Below are 24,732 nucleotides of genomic sequence, written 5' to 3' on the forward strand. Positions count from 1 at the left end.
CATTTCCTTACACCACACACAAAAATAGACTCAAAATGGATGAAAGACCTCAAAGTGAGACAGGAATCCATCGAAAATCCTTGAGGACAACACAGGCAGCAACCTCTTCTATCTCAGCTGTAGCAACTTCTTCCTAGAAATATCGCCAAAGGCAAGGGAAGCAAGGACAAAAACAAACTATTGGGACTTCAGCAAGATCAAAAGCTTTTGCACAGCAAGGCAAGCAGTCAACAAAACTAAAAGACAACTGACAGAATGGGAGAAGATATTTGTAAATGACATATCATATAAAGGGCTAGTATCCAAAGTCCATAAAGAACTTATCAAACTCAACACCCAAAGAACAAATAAACAAGTCAAGAAACGGGCAGAAGACATGAACAGACATTTCTGCAAACAAGACATACAAATGGCCAATAGATACATGAAAAAGTACTCCACATCACTCGCCATCAGGGAAATACAAATCAAAACCACAGTGAGATACCACCTCACACCAATCAGAATGGCTAAAATTAACAAGTCAGGAAACGACAGATGTTGGCGAGGATGCAGAGAAAGGGAACCCTGCTATACTGTTGGTGGGAATGCAAGCTGGTGCAGCCACTCTGGAAAATAGTATGGAGGTTCCTCAAAAAGTTGAAAATAAAGCTACCCTACGACCCAGAAATTGCACTACTGGGTATTTAACCTAAAAATACAAATGTAGTGATCTGAAGGGGCACATACACCTGAATGTTTATAGCAGCAGTGTGTACGATAGCCAAACTACGTAAAGAACCTAGATGTCCATCACCAGATGAATGGATAAAGAAGGTGTGGTATATATATTCAATGAAATACTATGCACCTATCAAAAAAAAATCCTTCCATTTGCAACAGTGTGGATGGAACTAGAGAGTATTGTGCTAACCAAAATAAGTCTATCAGAGAAAGACAATTATCATATGCTATCTCTAATATGAGGAATTTGAGAGGCAGGGCAGGGGGCTGTGGGGGATAGGAAGGGAAAAAATGAAACAAGATGGGACCAGGGAATAGGACAAACCATAAGAAACTCTTAATCCCAGGAAACAAACTGACTGTTGCTGGGGGGTGGGAGGGGAAGGATAGGGTGGCTGGGTGATGGACACTGGGGAGAGTGTGTGCTATGATGAATACTGTGAATTGTGTAAGACGATTAAGATGTAAGATGATTCACAGACCTGTACCTCTGAAACAAATAATACATTATATGTTAATAAAATAAAATAAAATAAAAAAATAAAAAATAAAAGTTGACTTATAGCAGAAGAGGGTAATATACTCTTAACAGCTGTTATACTTCTATGACTTGATCATCAATATATCACTAATATTTGATGGTTTGACAAAGGACAGAACTGGGAGGAAAAAATTAGTGATTCGATAAAGTTTTCATTATTAGTCAGAGAAACTGTGGAAGTGGGGTGCCTGGGTAGCTCAGTTGGTTGAGCATTTGCCTTTGGCTCAGGTCATGATCCCGGAGTCTCAGGATCAAGACCCACATCAGTCTCCCTGCTCAGCAAGGTGTCTGATTCTCCCTCTGCCTCTGGCCCTCCCTTCACTCCTGCTCTCTCTCACTCATTCTCTCGAATAATTAAGTTTTTAAAAATCTTAAAAGGAAAAAGTAACTATGGAAGCAAAAACTAGAATGGGATCAAGACACAAAACAATTTTAAGAAATGTATTGAATCCTTGCCAAGCTGAATCATTGATGAATCTTTCAGTATTATTCCTCTGTCTGGGGAATGAGGAGGTGTAGGGAAGAGCAGAGCTCAGAAAGTCTTTGTAGCTTGCTCCCCACTGGAATTTAGGGACCCCACACATGCTCAGAGTAGATATTTGAAGACCAGGTCAGAGATGACTTAAACTCACCCACCAGCTTCCTGAAAGGTTGACAAAATTGGTTTGTTCATGATTTACACTATGCAAATCTGGGAGGAAGGAATATTCTAGATCCCAATGTTTAACAGAATTTTTATCCTCTTATTTCACTACGGTAGGATGAGTCTCTCTCCCCAGAAAGACATCCTAAAAGGCTGACCTTGGACTGAATAAACGGAATGAACAAATCCTCACTATACCTTCAAAATGTGCTCGTTGGACACCTTGTCATCAGGGGACACATACAACCGGATGAACACAGAATTGCTGTATTGACCACGAAACGTTGCAAGGGTATGCAAGAGACTGAACTTCCTCTCTGACCAAATACCTTCAGGACCAATGTTAGATTCGAGCACAGGCCAGCGGAAAGGGGAATGTCGCAGTATGTGTAGCAATGGTTTGGCATCTGCTTTTTCGATCGCTTCTGAAAGGGAGCAAATACAAAGAAAGAGTTAGAATTGCAGACTGGATCACAAAACCAGAATGCAAGTGCATCTTCTCAAAAGAAAATTCCCCATAATACCCCAACTTCACATTTCACCTGTTAGAAAGAGATGCAGTGGACTGAGCAGGACCACAGAGACAGAACTACCTATGGCTCACACTTCAACGTGACTGCCTGAACCAGGTGTTCTTGCCAGGAGAGCGGACTACAGAAGCTGCTAGATATTCCGGACAAGAAAAGATGGGCTTTTTACAGCCCAATGAGTGATATTAGGCTGAGCATACCCTGCAAGATGTAGGAACAATCCTAAGTAAAGGAAACCATTCAGTAAAACCAACCACTCCCCAATACACTTGAATTAATGCTTTCAGACTCCTTGGCCGTCTATTATCACACTCTTCTAGCTCACCAAATAATACCCCAAATTCTAAACAAGGTAACACACTTCCCACAGGCACTAGCTTCTCTTCCTACACTGGTCTTGAGGAAGCACACCAGATAAAATGGCAAGTGTCAACCTTAACTCCAATCAGACCCAAGATGCCAAGACGGGCCCAAGACACCCACCTAAGATGTCTGTTAGGCTGATGGAGAAGCAGAAGGAGCCTGGCCCACCTGGGAATCGGGATTTTCCTAGGCCTGGGTAAGCTTCTGTGGGATATAGCAACACTCCCAAATGCCCTCTCTCCCAGGCTCCTTCTCACACCGGACAGGGCCTCTGGATTCTCATTTCTGCACCACATATGGTGGGGTTTGCCCTTCTGACCCTACCCAAGTTTCTCATGGAGGAACTGCTACGTAAGGAATCCAAGCCAAAGAAATAAAATTATTTTCTTGTTTTCTCTATCAAGCCAGCAACAGAACATTAAGACAAGGAGAGTCAAGATTCAGTCTTTGAGAATTGTTCCTTTTCTCAAACAACACTTTTAAACATTAATCGAAATCTTAGTAGTTCTCATTTTCCTTAAAGAACATCTTTAGGGGCGCCTGGGTGGCTCAGTGGGTTAAGCCGCTGCCTTCGGCTCAGGTCATGATCCCAGAGTCCTGGGATCGAGTCCCGCATCGGGCTCGCTGCTCAGCAGGAAGCCTGCTTCCCTTCCTCTCTCTCTGCCTGCCTCTCTGCCTACTTGTGATCTCTCTCTGTCAAATAAATAAATAAAATCTTAAAAAAAAAAGAACATCTTTAAACATTAATAGACTCTCTGAATGATAGGGTGTTAAATATTTCAGTTATTTTCTTTATTACTCACTCTCATTCATGCAAGATGAATAAAGGATTTTGGCTTTCTGTATGGCTTCGGTGTCCCGCCTTCTACTGATAGATTTCTCCAAAAGGGCTGGGAAGGTTAAGAAAGGATTCATTAGTATCCACCCACACAAGGTGCAACTTAGAGGTCATTCCATAACCACAGTCCCGGCCTCCGGAAAATTAAATGTAAAGACAGACAACCCTGGAAAAGACACATCCATAAAAGATATACAGACAGCAGGACCAAGTCCAAGTTGCTTGAGGTTCAAATAAAAAAAAATGTAACCTTCTCTTTTCCCAGGTTCTCTTAATTCAGAGAAACCTGAAGTTCAATTTCCGACTCAGACTGGACCTGTTGCAGGGGTTAATGTTTTCGCCACCTACATAAAAAGAAACAGAATTCATTTATTCAAGAACCAAAAATAACTGAATTCTGTTCTTTGTTTCTGCACGGAGTAATATTCTCAAAGGATGCAATTTCATCAGGGTCGGGTTTCTTAAGATTTCCTCACTGCCCAGCCTCTCCAGGAGGTCACCTGGAAGAAATTGCCCATTACAAGTTTTATTCGATGTTGCATAAACATGCTGTGGACATGGGAGAAGTTGTTTAGGCAGGAAATGGAGAGGCGAGATTGGAAAGCCTACCCAAATTGCCTGAAAACTTGTCCATTTCCCCATGCGGAGTCCTGGCCGTTGAAATGAGGTCGTGTGTATAAAATGGCTGTCAGCGTAGACATGAGCCCACCCAGAAAATGATGTGCACTTTATAACATCACTGATGCTCTTGTTTGAAGGTGGAAACTGGCAGCTGTCATAATTAAGGGGAGAAGGAGGGAAAGGCAAGACTCAGTAAAAACTGCTCCCCCTCCTCGCCAAAACACACCTTGGATGTACCGGCGAGTACTCATTTACCTACATGGAGTTAAGATGAAGCATGTAGGAAGCATCCCCGAGCAGTACCGTGGCACAGCTGTGGCAGCCTGCTGCTGTTAAGGCATTTGGACTTTATTTCTGAAACAACCCAGCTGCCTCCCAATGACGGCACAACAGATGCCCCCACAGTACTCTGAAGAGCTTCAAGATACAACGGAGAGTGCGGATCCAATTAATAATTACAAATATTCCCTAAAGAGGAATCTCCACTTCTAAACTAGAAGTTCTACCTTTCAAAACAAAAAAAAAGGCAATCCAGAGCTCCTGTCCAGTTTTTTATCCACACTTGTACATCAAACAAGTCCAACGAACTCCACAGATTCAAATAAAATAAATTGAGTTGGATGTGGGTGTTTTCAATTGTTTTGACTTGTTTGGTGTTTCTTTCTTATGTATTATCACAGCAATAAAAGCAGGATAACTAGCCCCAAGGATCGAGAAGGAAGACTGTTTTCTCTTTTTAATAAACACAAAGCTCTAAAACCACACTCACATTTCTATTCAAATCGGATCAGGTGCCTTTCCACTGTATTACTTCCACAGTTGTTAGACTGTTGGGGAGACACATTTGGAAGTAAATAATCCAAATCCCATTTAGGGATGTGATGTTCTTCTGATGCTATAAACACTCCACAGATTGTAAACAACAATGCCCTGAGGACCCAAACAAGCCTTGGGAGCGAAAGAACTCAAAGTAGTACGTATGTAACTGAGTATGAACCCAAGGCATTCTGTGTATGACAAGAAGGTAAAAAGAGGACATGCAATGCTAAGTAGGGCATTCCCAAAACCCTAACTGCGCAAAAACATCAATAATTTGTTAAGGCACATCCCAGGGATACCGTGGGTTCAGTTTCAGATTACTGCAAAAAAGTGCATATTGCAATAAAGCGAGTCAAATTAATTTTCTGACTTCCCAGTGCATTTAAAAGTCATGTTTACACTGTAACAGCAGATGATTAAATGTGCAATAGCACCATGTCTAAAAAACAATGTAATACCTTAATTTTTAAAAAATACTTCATTGCTACAAAATGCTAACCATCATCTGAGTTTTCTACTCGTTACATTCTTTTTCGCTGGTAGAAGGTTTTGCCTAGATGTGGATGGCTGCTGACTGATCAGACTGGAGCTTGCTGAAGGTTGGGGTGGCTGTGGTAATTTCTTAAAATAAGACAACAGTGAAGTTTGCCACATAGATTGGCACTTCCTCTCACAAACTATTTCTCTGTAGCATGAGATGCTGCTTGATGGCATTTTATCCACAGAACAACTTCTTTCAAAACTAGAGTCAAGACGCTCCCTGGTGGTCTAGTGGTTAGGATTTGGCACTCTCTCAAAACTAGAGTCAATCCTCTAAAACCCTGCCACCACATTATTAACTAAGTTTATGTAATTTTCTAAATCCTTGGTTGTCATTTCAGACCTTCACAGTGTCTTTGCCAGGAGTAGATTCCATCTCAAGAAACCACTTCCTCAGGGCACATGGGTGGCACAGTCAGTTAAGCATCTGACTCTTGGTTTCAGCTCAGGACATGATCTCAGTGTCGTGAGATCGAGCCCCACATTGGGCTCTACCTTCAGCAGGGAGTCTGAACTTGAGATGTTTCCTCCCTCTCCCTCGCCCCCTCCCACTCATGCTCTTTCTCTCTCAAATCAATTAATTAATTTTTTAAAAAGACAAAACCACTTTCTCTGTTCATCTATAAGAAAAAAACTCCCCATCCATTCAAGTTTGATCATGACATGACGGCAATTCAGTAGCACCTTCAGTTTCCACTTCTGGTTCTAGTTCTCTTGCTATTTCCACATCTGAAATTACTTCCTCCCCTGAAGTCTTGAACCCCTCAAAGGCATTCATGAGGGATGGAATCAGCTTCTTCCAGACTCCTGTGAGTGTTGGTATCTTGACTTGTTCACAAGGATCACACAAGTTCTTAATGTCATCTAGAACAGTGAATCCTTTCCAGGAGGTTTTCTATTTGCTGTCCCCAGAGCCATCACAGAAATCACTACCTGTGGCAGCTATAGCCTTGTGAAACCTATTTCTTAAATAATAAAACTTGAAAGTGAAAATGACGCCTTGATCCACGGGCTGCAGAATGGATGTTGTGTTAGCAGGCATGAAGGCAACATGAATCTCACTGCCCATTTCCATCAGAGCCCTGGGTGACCAGGTACACTGCCATTGAGCAGTCCTACGTTTTTTCTGAGCTACCAGAACTCAATAGTGTGCTTAAAATACTCACTAAACTAAGTGTGAACAGATGTGCTGTCATCCAGGCTCTGCTGTTCATTGAGAGCACAAGCAGGGTAGACTTAGCATAACCCTTAAGGGCTATGAATGGTCAGAATGATCAGTAAGTACTGGCTTCAACTTAAAGTCACCGGGGCTGCCTCAGCCCCCTAATAACAAGAAAGCCTGTCCTTTGAAGCCTTGAAGCCAGGCACTGGCTTCTCCTCTCTAGCTATTAAAGTCCTACATGGCTTCTTCCTCTAAATAAGGCTGTTCCATCTACACTGAAAATGCGTTGTGTAGAGTGTAGTCATCTTTGTGAATCATCTCAGCTAGATCTTCTGGAGAACTTGGATACCTGGGTAACTGGGTAACACTGCTTCACCTTATAGCATGCATCCACTTCTGCCAGTTTCCAACTTTGCTCCTGCAGCTTCCTCACCTTTCTCAGCCTCCACATAATCCAAGAGAGTTAGGGCCTTGCTCTGCATTAGGCTCTGACCTACGGGGATGTATACGATGGCTAGCTTGTCTTCTGTCCAGACCACTGCAACTTCCTCCAGATCAGCAAGAAGTCCGTTTTGCTCTCTTATCATTCGTGTGTTCACTGGAGGAGCACTTTTAATTTCCTTCAACAATGTTTCCTTTGCATTCACAACTTGGCGACCATTCAGTGCCAGAGTCCGAGCTTTCAACATTATCTTCCTCACTAGGCTTAATCATTTCTAGCTTTGATTTAAAGTAAGAGATGTGTGAATCTTCATTTCACTTGAACACTTACAGGCCACTGTAGGGTTATTAATTGGCCTGATTTCAATATTGTTGCGTCTCAGAACAGGGAGGCCGGAGGAGAGGGAGCAAGATGGGCAAAGAGCCAGTTGGAAGAGCAGCCAGAACGCACACAACATTTATCAATTAAGTCTGACATCTTCTATGGTTCGTGAGGCCCCAAAACAATTACAATGATAACATCAAAGCTCACTGATCACAGATAACCATAACTAATATAAGAGTAATGAACAGGTTTGGAATATTCTAAGAATTACCAAAACATGACATGGAGACATAATGTGAGCAAACGCTACTGGAGAAAATGGCGCCACATAGATCTGCTCAATGCAGGGTTACCATAAACCGTTACTTTGTAAAAAAAAAAAAAAAAAAAAAATGCAGTACCTGCCACCCCCAAGAAAGGGAAGGTCCATAAAGTGAGGTAACCCCTGTCTGTGTCAAAATTCTGTTTTCTGTACCAGAACATGGCTTTTAAAACAAATTCAGCTATCCCAGGTTACTTGTCAAACCCTTTCCCTTCTCCTCTCCTCTTCATGCCCAAGCAGGCAGGAGAGCATTGATATGCAGACAGCGATGTGGCAATCAGCTGGCGGCATCCATTTTATGTATCTCTATATTTGAATTAGTGGTAAGAGGAATAAAGCCTGGAGAGTAATTAATGAGCAGAAAACAAAGGCTGCCTATCAAAGGCAATTACTCGGGTTATTAAAATGTCCCTAAAGCGCTGAGAAGGGCTCCTGGGTCACCCACACAAGGGCATTCCCATCATCATCTGTGTTGTTTCTTGGACAATTTCTCAATCTTCACCCTCTTCCAGGTATTCTTAACCATGTTACAACAGAAAAGGAAAACTCCAGTTCATAAAAACGTATCATGCAACAAACCTGAGACTATAAAGCTGGTTTCAAAGTGCTTCTGATCATCAAATTCGAACAGAACACAAAAATATTATGTATTTTTTTCTCATTAATCTTAATCAAATAAAATCATCGAATTCTTTAATATAATCCAAGTTCCCCATTTTTTCTGTGTATGGTTAGTGTATTTTGTGTCCCATTTAAGAAACCTTTGCCTATCCCAATCATAATCTATGTTTTTTTACAGAATCCTTATTGTTTCACATTTAGATCTACAGCCTACATAGAATTAGCTTCTGCCCATGGTGTGACAGTCATGCCTTTGTAACACAACCCTGGCTTCATAGGGTACACCTAGAAGGAGAATTTTAATGAAGAAGGTATTTTTGGTCATTGGGTCCCAAGTACTGTGACATGAAATGTAATCTCGGTACATAAAACTGGCATCAACAATGACTAGTCTCCATTAAATTGAGTAGTCTGTGGGGCAGGGGCTGGGTCACATTCATCTTAAGCACCCACGGCCTACTGCTTGGTATGGTTGGTGCTCAGTCCACAATTGCAGAGCTGAATTCCTGAAAAGGTTAAGTCTAAGAGTTTTTCATCCAACAGAAAAGGAACTGTAAGAAGTTGCACTTCTTTTATTATTGCTTGTTATAATCAGCAATGTCCCGATTACACAAACATCCATAACCTCCTTTTCTCACATCCTAGTCTCTGTATCATAAGATGAAATCTGAGACTTCATTCATTGGTTTTCATGAACACCAGGTTTTAGGATTCCTAGGTTTCATCTTACCAGTGGTCTCAGTTCAACATCTACTTCCTGGTCTTCCATTTGGGGGTAAATACTTAGTTGGCATTCAACTTCCTTTAAGCTCAGAAGCTAAGACAGGACCACCAATCCTTCTCATTCATTTCACTTCTCCTGCTGAGACAGGGCCTTTATTGGGGACTCTGGAACAGGAGAAGAGCATTCCAAAGAAAGGCCAGACTCCTGAAGACTCGGAAGTTCCCTAGTAAGTCAAGAGCTCACAACAGTCAAAGGCAGTTCAGGCCAGTCATTTGAAGTTTCTACTATATTTAGGACCTTTTCACCTAAAACCATTTTCAAAAATTTCACATGCACAAATGAGGCCAATGAGCAAACACCTCCCAAGAATCTCGGGGCTGAGCTGATGCCATTTGAAGGACATGGCTCCAGAGCACAGAAACTCTATCAAAACATGCTCCTTTGTGTTCTCTCTCACCACCCCGCAACCCTGCTATGTGCCTGGGCTACAGGGAATCCTCCCGCTACCTACTAGGAGGCCAAGGGATGCTGAAGCTGGGGACCTGATATGCTTAATGCAAATAGCAACTGCATCCTAAAACCTTCCCGTCACATGTCATCAGTGTGAATTCTCGACCTCACGGGAGATTATGCCAACACTTCTCCCTTAGAAGGAAGGGGGGGGGGGAGTATCTTCTAAGTCTATTTAAAAGGAAAAAAACAAAAAATCAAAACACTGACAAGTCGAATCCCCATTCTAAGGGAAGTTACGTCCCCCACACCTATGTAACAAGCACAATGTTCTCTAGAAATTATGTACATATATATATTTTTTAAAACAATTTTATTTATTTATTTCACAGAGAGAAAGCGAGAGAGGGAACACAAGCAGGGGCAGAAGGAGAGGGAGAAGCAGACTCCGCACGGAGCATGGAGCCCAATGCAGGGCTCGATCCCAGGACCCTGGAATCATGACCTGAGCCGAAGGCAGACACCTAACGACTGAGCCACCCAGGCACCCATAGAATTTATATATATATATATATATATATATGGCCTATCTTATCATGGCCTGGTTTCTCCTTTGGTGGTACTTAAAAACCACCTTCGGATGTCCATGGCAGACTGTCACCTCTAATCTTGCTATTTTTAGTCCTTGGTGATTTTCCAGGCTACAGACTTCAATTTGGTTTCCAGGCTCCTCAGTTTATTTACCATACCAAAAAATTTCATTTTTCTAACTCACACTGCACGGGTATTAAACTCTTGGGCAGCTGGACCTGGAGACTCTAAATCAGCTTGCAAAGCCCGTTGTTATTCTCATTAAAAAATAAAATTCAAGTTAACTAAGTCACGGTCTGTGGATCCCATAGCCCTCATGTTTTCACACAACTGGTGCACTCAACTCTGCCCAGAGCCGGGCAAGCACGGCATCACTGGAGTCTTTCTGACACACAGAAAAGACAGGACAAACTGCTATTTCTCATTCTTCTGGGAAACTCCCACCTCCATACAGGGAGAGACACTGTCAGAATTCTTTTCTTTGTTCATTTTTTATGATCATCTTATAAATGATCATTGTTGGCTGGCATCAGCTTCAGAAAAGGGGGCAGAGATTATTTTAGGGGCACTAAAAACCTCTATCTCATCGATCTAAATCATGGGTTACTAAATAACATAAAAATACCCCCCATTTAACACAAAAGACCTCTTTGCCCATAATGAAATCAATTTTATAAAACTGCCAGACACTACAAAAGTCTAATAGAAGGTAACTCTTTTATTATGCTCACTTGCAAGCGAATTTATAAGGATTACACTTATCAGGGTTACACTTCAAAATAATTTAAACTAAATTTTCATATTACTCTTTGACAGCATAGAATTGGAATGAATCTACCAATATGGTATTTTTAAAAGATTTTACTTATTTATTTGACAGATAGAGATCACAAGTAGGCAGAGAGGCAGGCAGAGAGAGAGGAGGAAGCAGGCTCCCTGCCGAGCAGAGAGCCCGATGCGGGGCTCGATCCCAGGACCCTGAGACCATGACCTGAGCTGAAGGCAGAGGCTTATCCCACTGGGCCACCCAGGCACCCCCCAATATGATATTTTAACTCATAAAAATAGCTTTCCTAGTTAGATAATTTGGATCTTAGCAGATAATTCAATGGAAGGCCTGTGGTGAATTTAAAGTCACTAAAATCCATCTTCATTTTTTTTCCTAGAGTAAAAAGCCTAATTATTTATTTTGTCCTACCTATTTCTACCATCTTAATGTTATAAAGGAAAGACCATGTGTGGTTATATTCCCCCTGTAGGGGTCCTTCCTCAGTAGTCCTGAACATCCAAGGACCCAAAGGTGATAGCGTTCCTTTATTAAACATCTGCTCTGTACCAGGTGTATGGTACATGACCTCAATTAGTCCCCCACAAAGCCCGGTCATGCTATTATGACCAGGGAGACTCACTCCTGAGGAACCTAGCCAGTGATGGGAGGCCATGGTGAGGTTAGGGCAGGACATAGTTAGCTGGTCCCAAAGGCTTTTCTTCATGTTATGTCTAGTCTAAACCAGTGGTGTCCAAACTTGAACAGGCATCAGAATCATAAAACACCAAGTTCTGGGTCTTGCCCCAGAGTACCTAACTCCGTGTGGGTCTAGGGTGTGACCCAGAAATTTGCATTTCTAACAAATTCCCAGCTAATGCCAACGCTATAGGTAGAAAGAACACACTCTGAGAACCAACAGCAGTCGCCAGCACTCCTTTACCTCGCCCAACTTTAAACGAGGTATAGTTGACAATTATCTCCAGTCCTTCTCGATGCCTGTGATCCCAGAACATCACCAGCCCAGATTTCCTCCTCCCCCATCCCCCCCCCCCCCCCCCCCCCCCCCCCCGTCCCACTCAAGGTCAAGGCTGATTGCTGATTTCCTCACTCCACAGCTTCGTTTTAATTAAATGTCAACATTCTTCAAGGAAAGCACTACTTTGTTTTGTTCTGGAGAGCTCTCATCATACTGGCCCGTTTAAGTCTAAGTTCGTTCCTCAGTTCTGCAAAGTCCAACTTTAAAAAGTTCCTTTCTCAAAGGTGAAATGCGATAGGGGTTTAAGGCGAGGGTTGATTCACTGGTTGAAGAGCCAAAACAAAACAAACAAAACAAAAAACAAAAAACTACGCAATGCCAGGAATACTTCCAAAGTGAAAAAAAATACAGGACAGCTATTTTCAACTCCAGCTTATACCATGCCCCACTGCAAAGAAGAGCGGGATAAATATTGCATCCCTCAAATCCTAAAAAATCTGAGCTCTAGACTTCACAATTCCTCCCTCATCTGTGAAAGCAGCATCAAAACACTGTAAACATAGGTTTAAAAACCCACTTCCCAACTAACCCCTGTTTTCACTCCCACCTTCCATGAGGAGGTAAGAGTAGCAGTGGTTCTATTCCTGGCTGTTCAAACTACACTGTGTGGTCAAGGAAGACTGTCCTTTAAAAAAAAAAAAGAAGAAGAAGAAGAAGAAGAAGACGACTTTATGTATTTGAGAGAGAGAGAGGAGGAGAAGGAACAGAAGAAGAGAGACAAGTAGACTCTTCACTTCGCTCAGAGCCCGTCGCAGGGCTCGACCCCACGACCCTGAGGCCATGACCTGAGCTGAATTGGACTCTTAACTGAGCCACCCAGGCTATCCTTTTTAACTGGGGTTTCTAACAGTGAGGGATAGGAACTGGGATCTCTTCCTTCCCTTCTTTATCCCAAAGAGGGGAAGCAACAGCGCCTTCAGCGTAAGTCAAAGCAGTGAAAGGGCCAGCAGGGAGACAGCAAACTTCCCTGCCCGCCGCCTGCTGCCTGGGCTTCCCCAGCAGATTCTGGGGAACAGGACGTGCTTGGAGAAGTACGTTCCTCAGGTCAAAGAAACCGGGGGCTACAGAAAAGAAACAATGACCCTTTATGCTGCCCTGAGGAGAACACAGAGAAAAGACTATCCAGTAACGTTTGGGGTTTTCTGTAACAAGGAAGACCAACTCTTCCTTCATCTGGATCCCAAGCTAGAAAACAGAACAGCATGGCAGGGCCTTGTGAACGCGTCTCCATACACCAACTCACCTCTCCAAGCCATTCTCTACACGTGGCCAATGTGCTCTGGCAAAACCCAGCATCCCCCTCAGTGTGACATTTACAAATGGGCTCCCAGTGCCTGAGGACAGAGGAGAAAATCTTTACACAGCCTATAGGGCCTGACGGCTCTGGTCCCCTCCTTTCTCTTCAGTCTTGTCTTTTGTCCCTTTTCCCTTCTGACTCTGAGCTCCAATCACACTGGGCTTCTTGGGTTTCCTCAAAGGCACCAGCTAGACAAAGCCTCTGCTCATGCAGCTCTTCCCTCCTGGGTTAAAATTGGAGACATTTGAAATGTTAGACCCATAATCTGTGGGGGACAAATTATATGGCTGGATTGGTTTGGGCAAGTCACATAATTTCCTTGACCTTCGCTTCCTCGGATGTAGGGCAAAGAAAGAAATAAACAATGATTGCCAAGAGCACCAAATTAGAGTGAGGAACCAGAGAGAAAACAAATGATAGGCCAAAGGAATAAAATTAGTAACAAGAAATGTTTGGGCCTTGGGGAAATGAACTTAAGAATTCAGAGCGGACAGCAGGTAGCAGTTGCTCCATTTGGAACGTAACTGAAATGACCACTGGAGGAAGCAGACCTGTGAGCATACGGGCATATACTTGTGTGTGTTTCCGAAATATTGGTTCCCACACTGATCTCAGCTATTGATGAAAATAAAATCCCCTGCTCATTTTCTAAATTAAAAGGTCCATCCATGTTTTAAAAATACCTCTCATTGTATAAATATGAACACCAGTGAGCCGTTCCAAACAAACATTTCTTATTTGTGACAAGCTATTCTCCAACCGGCATATAATTAATTTTCCTGTTATGCGTGGTGCCTTTTTACACAGAATGTTCTCTTGACACTTTAAAGCAAATAGTCCATCATTACTAATTCATTAAGCATTCAAAGAGATGCTATTAATCACAATGAACTAATGTGGTATTAATGGGTAGGTTATTAATCTGCAATTACATGCAGATTTCCTAATAAATTCAAGTTGCCCAAGTTTTTTGAGGAGGAAGGCAAGGGAAAACAAAATGAACAAATCTTTCAGAAAACAAATTAAGGGGAAGAAATATCTCTCCCTGAATCATAAAACATTAGACACAGACTTCCTGTTTTCTTTTTATCCTAAGAAATCTTTGTTTTTACCCAACCTGACATTTGTAAGTCACAGATTTTCATCAGAATCATACTGTGAATGGAGGAAAAACAAAACCACTCATGCCCCCAAGAGAGGTGAGTTTCCTCAGTGACATACTGGGTCCTCAGTTGTAGTAAAGCCCGGCCACTCATCACGTGGTCCCTAGACCCTCAGTGTGGGCATCACCTGAGAGCCTGTCAGATGCAGACCCTTGGGTCCCTTCTCAGACCCACTGAATTACAATCTTCACTTTAACAAGATTCCCAGGTGATTCATGTACATGTTCAAAGATGGAAAGAACAGCATTACAGTCTGGCTTTGTAGCTACACATTAGAGGCGAAGAAGGAAGCGGGGGAGTTTGCTTATACACCAGTGCACATGAAAACCTAGAATACAGAGGAGGGAACATCATGCAGATCTCACTGAGTATTGTTTAAAGCACATAAACAGGGGCACCAGGGTGGCTCAGTGGGTTAAGCCTCTGCCTTCCGCTCAGGTCATGATTTCAGGGTCCTGGGATCGAGCCCCACATCGGGCTCTCTGCTCAGCGGGGAGCCTGCTTCTCCCTCTCTCTCTGCCTGCCTCTCTGCCTGCTTGTGATCTCTGTCTGTCCAATAAATAAATTAAATCTTTAAAAAAAATAAAGCACATAAACAAGGTGGATGGGACTCAGCAGTTGGGGAGCCTGGATTAGTGGAAATACAATTTACATAGCATAATGCATCTGTTCTAAGAAGCACATTCCTTTCCACATCTTCACATCTCTGAAATTGGAATCCATCTGAAAACTGTCAGCTGGGCACAGTCACTGTGTCCCACCCATATGGGAATGTGATCGAGCAGTTCCCATAGTAGGCCCTAGAAATGAGTTGGCTGCATGGCCAGTAAACTGTCGCTTAAAAGGTCTTCACAAAGATTTCAATACGATTTGGGCATGAAATGAAAACGTACTGCATCTCCAAAGAGGAAATCAGGGAGCACTTTTTTAAGGAATGCTGAATCACGGCCGCTATGGACAGAAAGAAGACAACGTCTTGTGAGAAAACAAAAGCGCTGATGACTTGAAATCAAAAGAACTGGGAAGAAGTTTTAGGACGACTCGAACCAATCTCTCCTGCTTGCATGTCATGCAAAAGAGTCCTAGGATAAAAAGTAATGTCTGCAAGAACACTTTCAATGAACATAAAGTAAAAATGCCAGGGGAAAAGGCGGCCCGGGGGAGGAGCGCCGTCTTTGTTGGCCAACATGAAGTAATGGCGCCTCTTCCAGGTGACGGTATTTCTAATTCAATGAACTAAGGTATTGATTTAGTTAAGGCTATGAAAGACTCGGCCATGGGTGCGAGTTCTCCTGCTTGCTTTTGAGTCAAATGAACATAACAAATTTGCATATAACTAGAGCGCTGTCCTCCCAGAAGACCCAGCATTTTTCCCTCTGAAAAATAATCAGTGTGTCCAGAGATGGAAGGCTGTTTGGAATTTAAATAAAAGAAGGCAATGTAAAAATGTTTCCAAATGACTCCAAAAGCATTTGAAGGACACGTGAAGCAGTGGCAAGGGGAGACATTCTGAGTCCCGCATGGCGGGTGTTACAGGCACATGGTGGCTTTGGCTGAGGGCGCGGGCAGGCGCACGGGCCCTGGCAAGAGCAGGTCCTTGGACGTCCCGCCACACCGTGGGCTGTGCAGCCTTCAGACCTCAGCTGGAGCCACAATTGCCTGCTTTCCTCACCCAGCACTTCCCACATGTTCCCCACCAGACTCGTTTCATTCTGGCAATGACCTGAAGCTGGCAAACCCTAACTTCCTCTTTTCCACAGCTTAGCTTAGAGTTTCCAGACAGACAGTGACACCTCAGACCTCAATTAAAATAACAGACCTTCAGGTCTCAGTTTACTTGTACTGGTGTGTATCCAGACCTGCGAGCGGATCAAATGGGGGGAAAGAACTCCCTTTTCTTTTCCTGCATTTTTCTGGGACTTGGCCAAAAGGTTGGGAAATGTAAATTGAAAGAAATTAATGAATTCGGGCGTTGCCTGGCATTCTTTAATGTCGACTAGCAAAGCATATTGCCAGAGCAGTAGTTTCGCATGGGTCTCAGTTCAGAAAACTCAGAGAACTTTCTCCAACGGACAGTGCCTATAGTTCTTGACTCGGTTGGTTTGGTTTTTCACCCTTGAGGAGGTTCTCAAATTTGACCCCATGATAAAGTCACCTGGTGGGGGAGGAGTGGTTAAGAAATCCAGAAGGCCAGGCTCCATCCCAGACCAATTACACCAAAACCTCTAAGGCTGGGCCCTGGGCATCTGTGCTCCCTCGTGAATTCAGCGTGCTACCATCAGTGAGAAGCACTGGTCTAGAACGGCCCTGTCCACTGCAGAACTGGGAGTCACGTGGGGCTACTGAGTAATGGAAATGTGGCCCATCCACATGGAGAAGAGTTACAAGTATAAGAAGCATACCGATCCCAAGACTTAGGAAAGAAAGAATGTGAACTGCCTTGTGAATATGTTTTTATATTGATTACGTGAAATGGCAATTCTTTGGGTATGTTGGGTTAGACAGAATCATGGGATTTTACCTGTTTCCTTTTTCTTTTCCTAACATGGCTACTTAAAAATGGAAAATTACATGTGACTTGCATTTTTGACTCACATAATATTTCTTCTGGACAACAGTGACTTTATAGGTTGCTAGCTGTGTGAATATGAAATACTTAACCTCTCCAAGCCTCAGCTTTCTCAACTGCAAAATGGAACAGCACCATCTTCTTAGCTCATCTTAGCATCACCACCTTAGCTCTGGGTGGCTCAGAGGGTTAAAGCCTCTGCCTTCGGCTCAGGTCATGATTTCAGGGTCCTGGGATCGAGCCCTGCATCGGGCTCTCTGCTCAGCGGGAGCCTGCTTCCCTTCCTCTCTCTCTGCCTGCCTCTCTGCCTACCTGTGATCTCTGTCTGTCAAATAAATAAATAAAATCTTAAGAAAAAAACGTTTAAAAAAATAAAGCAGGCTATCCCTACACAGTGCCAGGCTTGCTAGGCCCTTCTCCGTGTGTATTCCTAGGATTTTTTTTTTAATCGTTAAAAGTTCACTACACAGTAAGGAGTAGAAATCCTGGGGGAGAAATGGGGATTTTGCCACATCTTAAAGATGCTCAACCCATTCCACAGTGTCAAGTTGCAGTTGAAATATTCCCAGAGTTGAAAGTGAGAGCACAGCTGAGGCCATCTCATTAGGGAGATTGGAAATGCAAGGGTGGAATTTTCAACTCCGTTTGGCCACATATTTTTATGTGCGAGCAACTTATTCAGTTTTCTGGTGCCTAAGTTTTGCCACTGACCAATCAGGAGTACAGTACAGGTAAGTGAGTGGCTCATTTCTCTGGAGATGCAGGTTTCACGGTCCAGGAGATCTGAGTCATCTGCTTCTGCTGTGAACGCGGGATGAGCCTTGGAAGCTCCTGCCAAAATCCCACATTCTCAGCTCCGTTATCATTCCAGCCTGTGGCGACCAAGAGCAAGAACACGTGGGGACCTGGAGGAGCTCCTGGAATCATGACCACAGCTCACGTGGGCACACCTCAGGACTGTTACGACCAAAACCAGCTAGGATTTGTCTTCCCTTTCCAAACAGTCACCATCTTTTAGGAAGTGGCTTTTCAAAAATATACAACCCTTCTGAACAACTGCCAAGCAAAATACACTTATACGCACCAACCATGCAAAACGGGGCCTGGGTGTGGGCAAGCTGAGAAGAATTCCTGTGTCTCTCTCAGGATGCCCATATCCTGGGTCATCAGTCAGGCCAAAGAACTTACATTTAGCCCAAAGAACCTAAATTTAGTCAGCACTCTTCCGAAGTAAAAATGTTTCTTCCTACAACATTCAAGCTAACTAGCAGGAAACTTTTTATAACGTGTTGCAATATTTATACTATAAAAATGCCCCCTCGTCTGCTTCCCCACTCCTTTTTTTTTCAGTCGTTATTCCTAGGCACAGCATTCCCAAGCTGTAGCTTCACTGCTCAGAAACCTTAGCATTCTCTACTGGTCAAAAATTTCACAACCTTCATTGGCCCATTTCACTCCTGTCACCTCTCACCTAGACATGTCCGTGTCATCCTCCCAACAACGCCAAGTTTCATGGATTCGGTCTTTTCCTTGGAACTTCATTCGCAGCCCCTCCGGATCTACGGTCCCCCTCTACCTCTACCCTTTCAAGTTGTACCAACAGTCCCTGTCTTCAAGGATCAGATGACAAGCTCTTTCATGCAACACGTATTGTGTACCTGTGAAAGAAGACTCTACTTTGTGTTACTATCTTCAATCATTTGGCATTGCTTCTAAGTATTTGTAACTGTACCACAGTAAAAGCTGTATCGTCGCCAGCTGGGCACTGACTTTTAACTCTCTGCTCTCGTAAGAGGCTTGTGACAACACTCAGTCATTTCATCTATAAATATATTTATCCCATGGCATAGGTAATCACATCAAGCCTACGCTGTAATCAGTTCAAGGTCTGGCACTGGCACAAATCTCCAAACATAGATCTCTGGTTTCATCTAATAGCCTTACAAACGTACACGAACGGTTGGTAATGTGCTCATTACCCAGGGATTCAAGACTATGGACTGTTCAAAGACTTGGGCATTGAGTGGACCCATGGGGTCCTGTAATATCCAACTCTGCTTGAAACACCTAGATTAGGATGCATCAAAAGACTGGAGTTCAGTGAAACTGTACCTTCTTGAGGCCTGCCCCAGCAACCTTCACACAGACAGGGGTTCTTCATCTTTTTTGCACCATACGTTTCCTGGGCAGGCTCCTAAAACCTAAGGACCACTCTCAAACTAATGTTTACGAGTGCATAAGAAACACAGGTTTACAAGAGAAACCAATTATTCTGAATAATTAAGAATTAATCAAACAGTTGTTTTACTGTTTGTCACCATAATATGTGTGCTACTTCATTAAGTCATTAAATACGAAGATCTAGCATTGGGTCTAACCATTGCTAGGATTTTGAAGTGGGGACGTATGTAGATAATATTTCAAGACACTGGAACGTTTATAACAAGACAGAAAAATAATGCTTTCCATTGCTAGCAGGGTCACAGCCCATAATACCAGGGTTTTGCCTTTCATAATTAAAGAAAATGCTGAAGTTCCATCTGAGGTTAGCAAAAATAAATGTGCATCTTTACCCCTTCAAGTTCCTGGAATTCTATAGACAGCCCTCTTGAGTTAAGAATCCTGGAGGGAGACATGAAAGAATGAGAGAAGAAAGGCAAACCAGTGTAAACAACAAAAAGTGGCATCTAGGATCTAGAACAGCCTAAGACGACACTTCTCCTCGTTTTCACCAATTCCTCTTTCCTCTTCTCTCTTTTCCTGCAGGAGGGATTTAAAATGCCTTTCCCCCAACCCATGTGTTGTCTAACAAACAGATTATCAAAACCTTCCAGGTTTGAGGTCATGACCAAGGTCTGCCAATAAAAGCTCGGAATACACACACATGTCCTAAGCTACTATTTCCACCTCCAGACTTGCCCCTTTCGGGATCAGTTGCCTTATTTATGGGCATGGTGAGACTTTCAGAAAAAACTACATCCTACAGTTTTACTTTAATGATGCTGGTAAGGTTTTCTTATCAATTTGTAATTTTTATTTGGCTAGGAATCTAACATTTCTCAAGCATCTACTACATGCCAAGTGCTTTCAAAATGTTAATTTAATCCTCATGAAATTAACAATAACCGCAGATGTTATTTATTGAATTCTGTGTAGAAGACATTTGATGCACCTCATTGAATTAATCCAACAGTATCACCAGATAAGAAACTCAGCCTCAGAGGAAAGTGGTTTGCCAGCAGTCACAGAGCCAATAAGTGGCAGAAGCCCAACTGCTTTTCAGAGCCCAAATGTAAATGCTATCCTGGGAGTTTTCCTTTTCCTTACTGTATCTTACACAAGATCACACCCCCAGAGAGTCTTGGAGCCCCAGGAAGGGCTCTAGCCTGTCTCACTTCCATTCTCCTGTCCTGAAGAATAACTGATGATTATTCTTCCCCTTCCATCAGGGGCAAGCTCTGGCTGCATCTCGGGACTCTTCTGGAACAGCATGCCGGGCCCTCAGCACAGGTGGAAGGGGAAAAAGAAGAGAAGAGAAAGCCACTCCTCTCCACTGAGTCAGCCAGCCACCCCCACCACTGCCCCCAGCCACTCACAGAGGGCACAGTCTTTCTCTTCTCTTTAACAAGTGTTAGTAAGCACCAACTATGTGCCAGGCACGATGCTGGGTGCTGAGTCACAGTGAAGCCCAAAATGGCATGAAGAGGTAAGAAAAACAGTAGGCAAATATACACAAGCTAATTCGAATGGTTATAAGTGCCACAAAGAACACTAATAGAGTAATAGGATAGAAAGGGACTGGAGATGGGAGTAGAGAACTATTTTTACTAAAGGTGCTCTCTGCCCCTTCTCTCTGTTGCTCAACTCTATAAAGTAACGTAAACTTGAACTGATTCAGATAGCTCACCTTTCGAACGGCCTATTTGGGGCTCTAGAACAGCACTGATAGAAACATTATCTGAGCCATGCAGGCCATTGTTCATTTCCTTGTACATTTAAAAATTAGAAAAATGAAAGAGGTGAAGTTGTTTAGTAATATACTTTAACTGAATAGATCTTAAAATATTATCATTTCAATATGTAATTGAGGAAATAATCAATTTCTTGGTGAGATATTTTACAATGTTTTTAAAAGTGAAGTCTTTGAAATTTGGTGGTATTTTTTATTTATACCACATTTCAATTCCAGCTAGCCATACTTCAAGTACTCAAGAGCCCCAAGTGGGGAGCACCTGGATGGCATAGTCAGGTAAAGCACTGAACTCTTGGTTTTGGCTCAAGTCTGATCTCAGGGCTGTGAGATTGAGTCCCACTTCAGGCTCTGAGCTTAGCACAGAGTCTACTTGAATTTTTCTCTCCCTCTCCCTCTGCCCCTGCCCCTCCCCACCACTTGCATGCTCTTTATCTCTCAAACAAATATATAAATCTTAAAAAAAAAAAAGCCACAAGTGGCTAGTGACTACCATATTGAACAGTGCAGGTCTAGACTTCTGATTACAGTACTTACTGAAACGTTTTGTGATGCGCAGATTTTTAAGTTCCACATGGGTAGTCTTAGGGGCCTTATTAAATCTCTGCACTTCTGTATCTTCCTATGTCTAATACGATGCCTCTTGCTAGATGTGAATGAGGAAGTATAAATTTTGGTTGCTATTGACAAGGATCTTAGGACCAAAGAGACTTAGAAACAAATTATGAGACAGTGAATGTCAAAGCACAGGGAAATCAAGAAATACGATCTTTAGGGGCGCCTGGGTGGCTCAGTGGATTAAGCCACTGCCTTCGGCTCAGGTCGTGGTCTTGGGGTCCTGGGATTGAGCCCCACATCTGCCTCAGCATCCCTGCTGAGCGGGGAGCCTGCTTCCCCCTCTCTCTCTGCCTGACTCTCTGCCTACTTGTGATCTCTCTCTCTCTCTGTCAAATAAATAAATAAAATCTTTAAAAAAAAAAAAAAAAGAAATACGATCTTTAATGACATTCAGCTGCTGGATCAATCCTTACCTGAAGTCTGCATTATTACTAGACATTTTGGTTACATGGACCAGAAAATTTTCTCTATTTTTAAGACAGGTAGAATTGGGATTTCTGTTACTTGTGACTGAAAGCAACTGGTGCCAAGAAAAAAGTAAATGCCGAGTCAATAGTCTTGAGTTCACAGATTAATTCAGTCAAAACACTATGCATTTCAATCTCTTTGAAGTGAATATATTTTCCCCAAATTAAAGAGCACACAACCCAGAATGAATCTAATGAATAGATCTGGTTCTTGTCAAGTGTACCCAACTTACTTGTAATATTAACCCCTATGAAAGAAGAGCTACGTGAAAGCCACAGGGAGAAAGATCAGATCTTAAAATCAAATGCTTGGAGCAGAAAAGAGTTAAAAAGACAAGGACATGTACTGGGGGTAGAAAGGAAGACACAAGAAGAAAACCTAAAATTCTAACGATCAGAACTACGGGAACACAAACTTTCATACGTGATGGCTGTTCTCATGGCCTCTTCACTTCCTTCAGCTATTTAGAAAAATACATTCTGGATCTACATATACATTTTTCAAAGAGGCTTCAGGGAGAAATTCATGCGTATATTTGAAGGGGGTGTTTCCTAACAAGAAATTGCTCAACTTTTTAAAATCTGACAGTTTCTTTCCCTTTCCTTACACTCTACACACCCCCTCCCCACGCTCAAATGGTATTCCAAGATTAGGAAAAATGCAAACAACAACAGAATAGTTTTCAGGAAAAATCATTTCATTTCACGTTCTGAATGTCTTCTAGGGGCACCTGGGTGGCTCAGTCAGTTAAGTGTCTGCCTTCCGCTCAGGTCATGATCCCAGGGTCCTGGGATCGAGCCCCATGTGGGGCTCCCTGCTCAGCAGGGAGCCTGCTTCTCCCTCTCCCTCTGCTGTTCCCTTTGCTCATGCTGTCAAATAAATGAATAAAATCTTTGAAAATAAATAAAGAAATGTCTTCTATAGAGGCCCAAATCTTCACACGGCACTTCTCTATGCATGGGGGACCTATGATGACACATGTATAATTTGGCAATTTACTACTCCATGTGTGGCCACATGAAAAAGAGCCACCATGGTCACAAAAACAGGAATCTATTAATAGCAACCCCTCTACCCCCTATTTATACAGCAGATTCACTGAGATTTACTGGGGCTGAGTTTCAGCAAGAATAAAAAGCCCACCCCAATGGCTGGCTGCTTCATAGCATTTCTCCCCCGTGTCCCCATTTTTTTTTCTAATCTGAGGTCTGTTTCAAAGAATTTAATGATGTCAAAGCTCAGTGTGGTATATCATACTATGTTCATGGTTTGAGGAAAATGACACAATTCACGGTCTTCAATCGTCTCAACTTCTTAATTATCAAATGACGTTATAAGATCTGAAGTTTTCAGCTTTCCACTATCTGCAAAAGACGATTTGGCTAGGATCATTATAGCAAAAACAAGATTGGGTGGGGGTATTTAATTATGAGAACCATTTGAATCTTAGCCAGCAGATATTTACAAATAAATAACCCATCTATGAATCATAACCACCTTTCTTTGCTCATTAATGTATAGATCCTACCTCCTCTTACTGTTCTGCCAGTGCTATCTGTGCTTGAATATAATAATACACTGCATTTCTTTACAAAACATTGGCAAAGATTGCTACTCCATAATAGAGATGAGCTGGCCCTACCTTGAGTCATCTGTCTTCTGTTTGACACAAGTGTTCTATCTCACTTATTGCCTCATGTTTCATAAGTGCTCATTTGCAAAATTTTCATCTGCTCGTTCATAAGCAACACATGCTGTGTCATCTTCACGGTCACATGAAGACAAATTTGGGAGGTTTTGTAGGAAGGAAATTTTGAGACATTCAAACACATGACTATATTCATCCTGCTTTTAAAAAAAAACTCACTTCTTGGAGAGAATAAGAAATAATTTTATCTTCCAACTAGGAATCTGAGTCTTATATGTCACTTAGAAAAAATTCACGAAGCCAGGCTGCTGACTTCAATAAGGGGCAATTTTTCATCAGCCCGGTCTGTCAAATCCATTTTATTTCACAAATTGGACAGCCGTATCTGTGTGTTCTCTATCAGCCATAAGAAAATGGTATTCTTTTGATTGGTAGTATTGGGTTTTATTTTTGGATGTTCTCGCTTTTTATCAAGGGTGAGGAAAAATATCTAGACGGTATTCAATATTTTTGAAAGCACATGATATTTACAAACGATAAGACCAGAATAAAACCTCAGGCATTTGGTAGACACTATTTCATGAGCCTCAGAACTAGCTGTGAGACAAAATAGAGGCAGAGACAACAAATATTTACTGAGGGCCTGCTGTATGCCAGGAAAGTGTCATTTATAAGCGTCATCTCCTCTAGTCCCACAAGCCCTAAGAAATGGGTTCTCTTACCCCTTTTGAAAGGTAAGAAAACTGAGCTAGGGAAAATGAGTGGCCAAAAGTGGCACAGAGGAGAAATGTAAGGAAACCAGGATTCAAATGTAGGTCTGTAGCTTCAACACTCATGCTCTGAGCGGCTTACAATGAGGAAAAAAAATCTGGAAATAATCTAAATGGCAACATGGGAATTGACTGAATCAGCTAGAGTATATCCATACAAAGCAGCCATG

General features: G+C 42.5%; 1 protein-coding gene across 3 annotated transcripts in view; it reads right to left on the bottom strand.

The window, feature by feature from the left end:
• The window catches only part of PHEX (phosphate regulating endopeptidase X-linked), a 213,444-nt gene that overhangs the window by 168,236 nt on the left and 20,476 nt on the right, over positions 1-24,732 (bottom strand). Inside the window, exons 1-3 of one of the 3 annotated variants that reach the window (XM_047716508.1) lie at positions 4,248-4,466; positions 3,604-3,690; positions 2,106-2,332 (exon numbers count right to left, since the gene is read on the bottom strand). In XM_047716508.1, the coding sequence (XP_047572464.1) occupies positions 2,106-2,332; positions 3,604-3,690; positions 4,248-4,272 (339 nt within the window). In that variant the 5' untranslated portion in view covers positions 4,273-4,466. Of the gene's footprint in view, positions 1-2,105; positions 2,333-3,603; positions 3,691-3,888; positions 3,987-4,247; positions 4,467-24,732 lie in introns of those variants that run through there. The other 2 variants (XM_047716509.1, XM_047716507.1) reach the window with 2 other exon arrangements.

Source organism: Lutra lutra, chromosome X (genome assembly GCF_902655055.1).
Source record: "Lutra lutra chromosome X, mLutLut1.2, whole genome shotgun sequence".
NCBI lineage: Eukaryota > Metazoa > Chordata > Mammalia > Carnivora > Mustelidae > Lutra > Lutra lutra.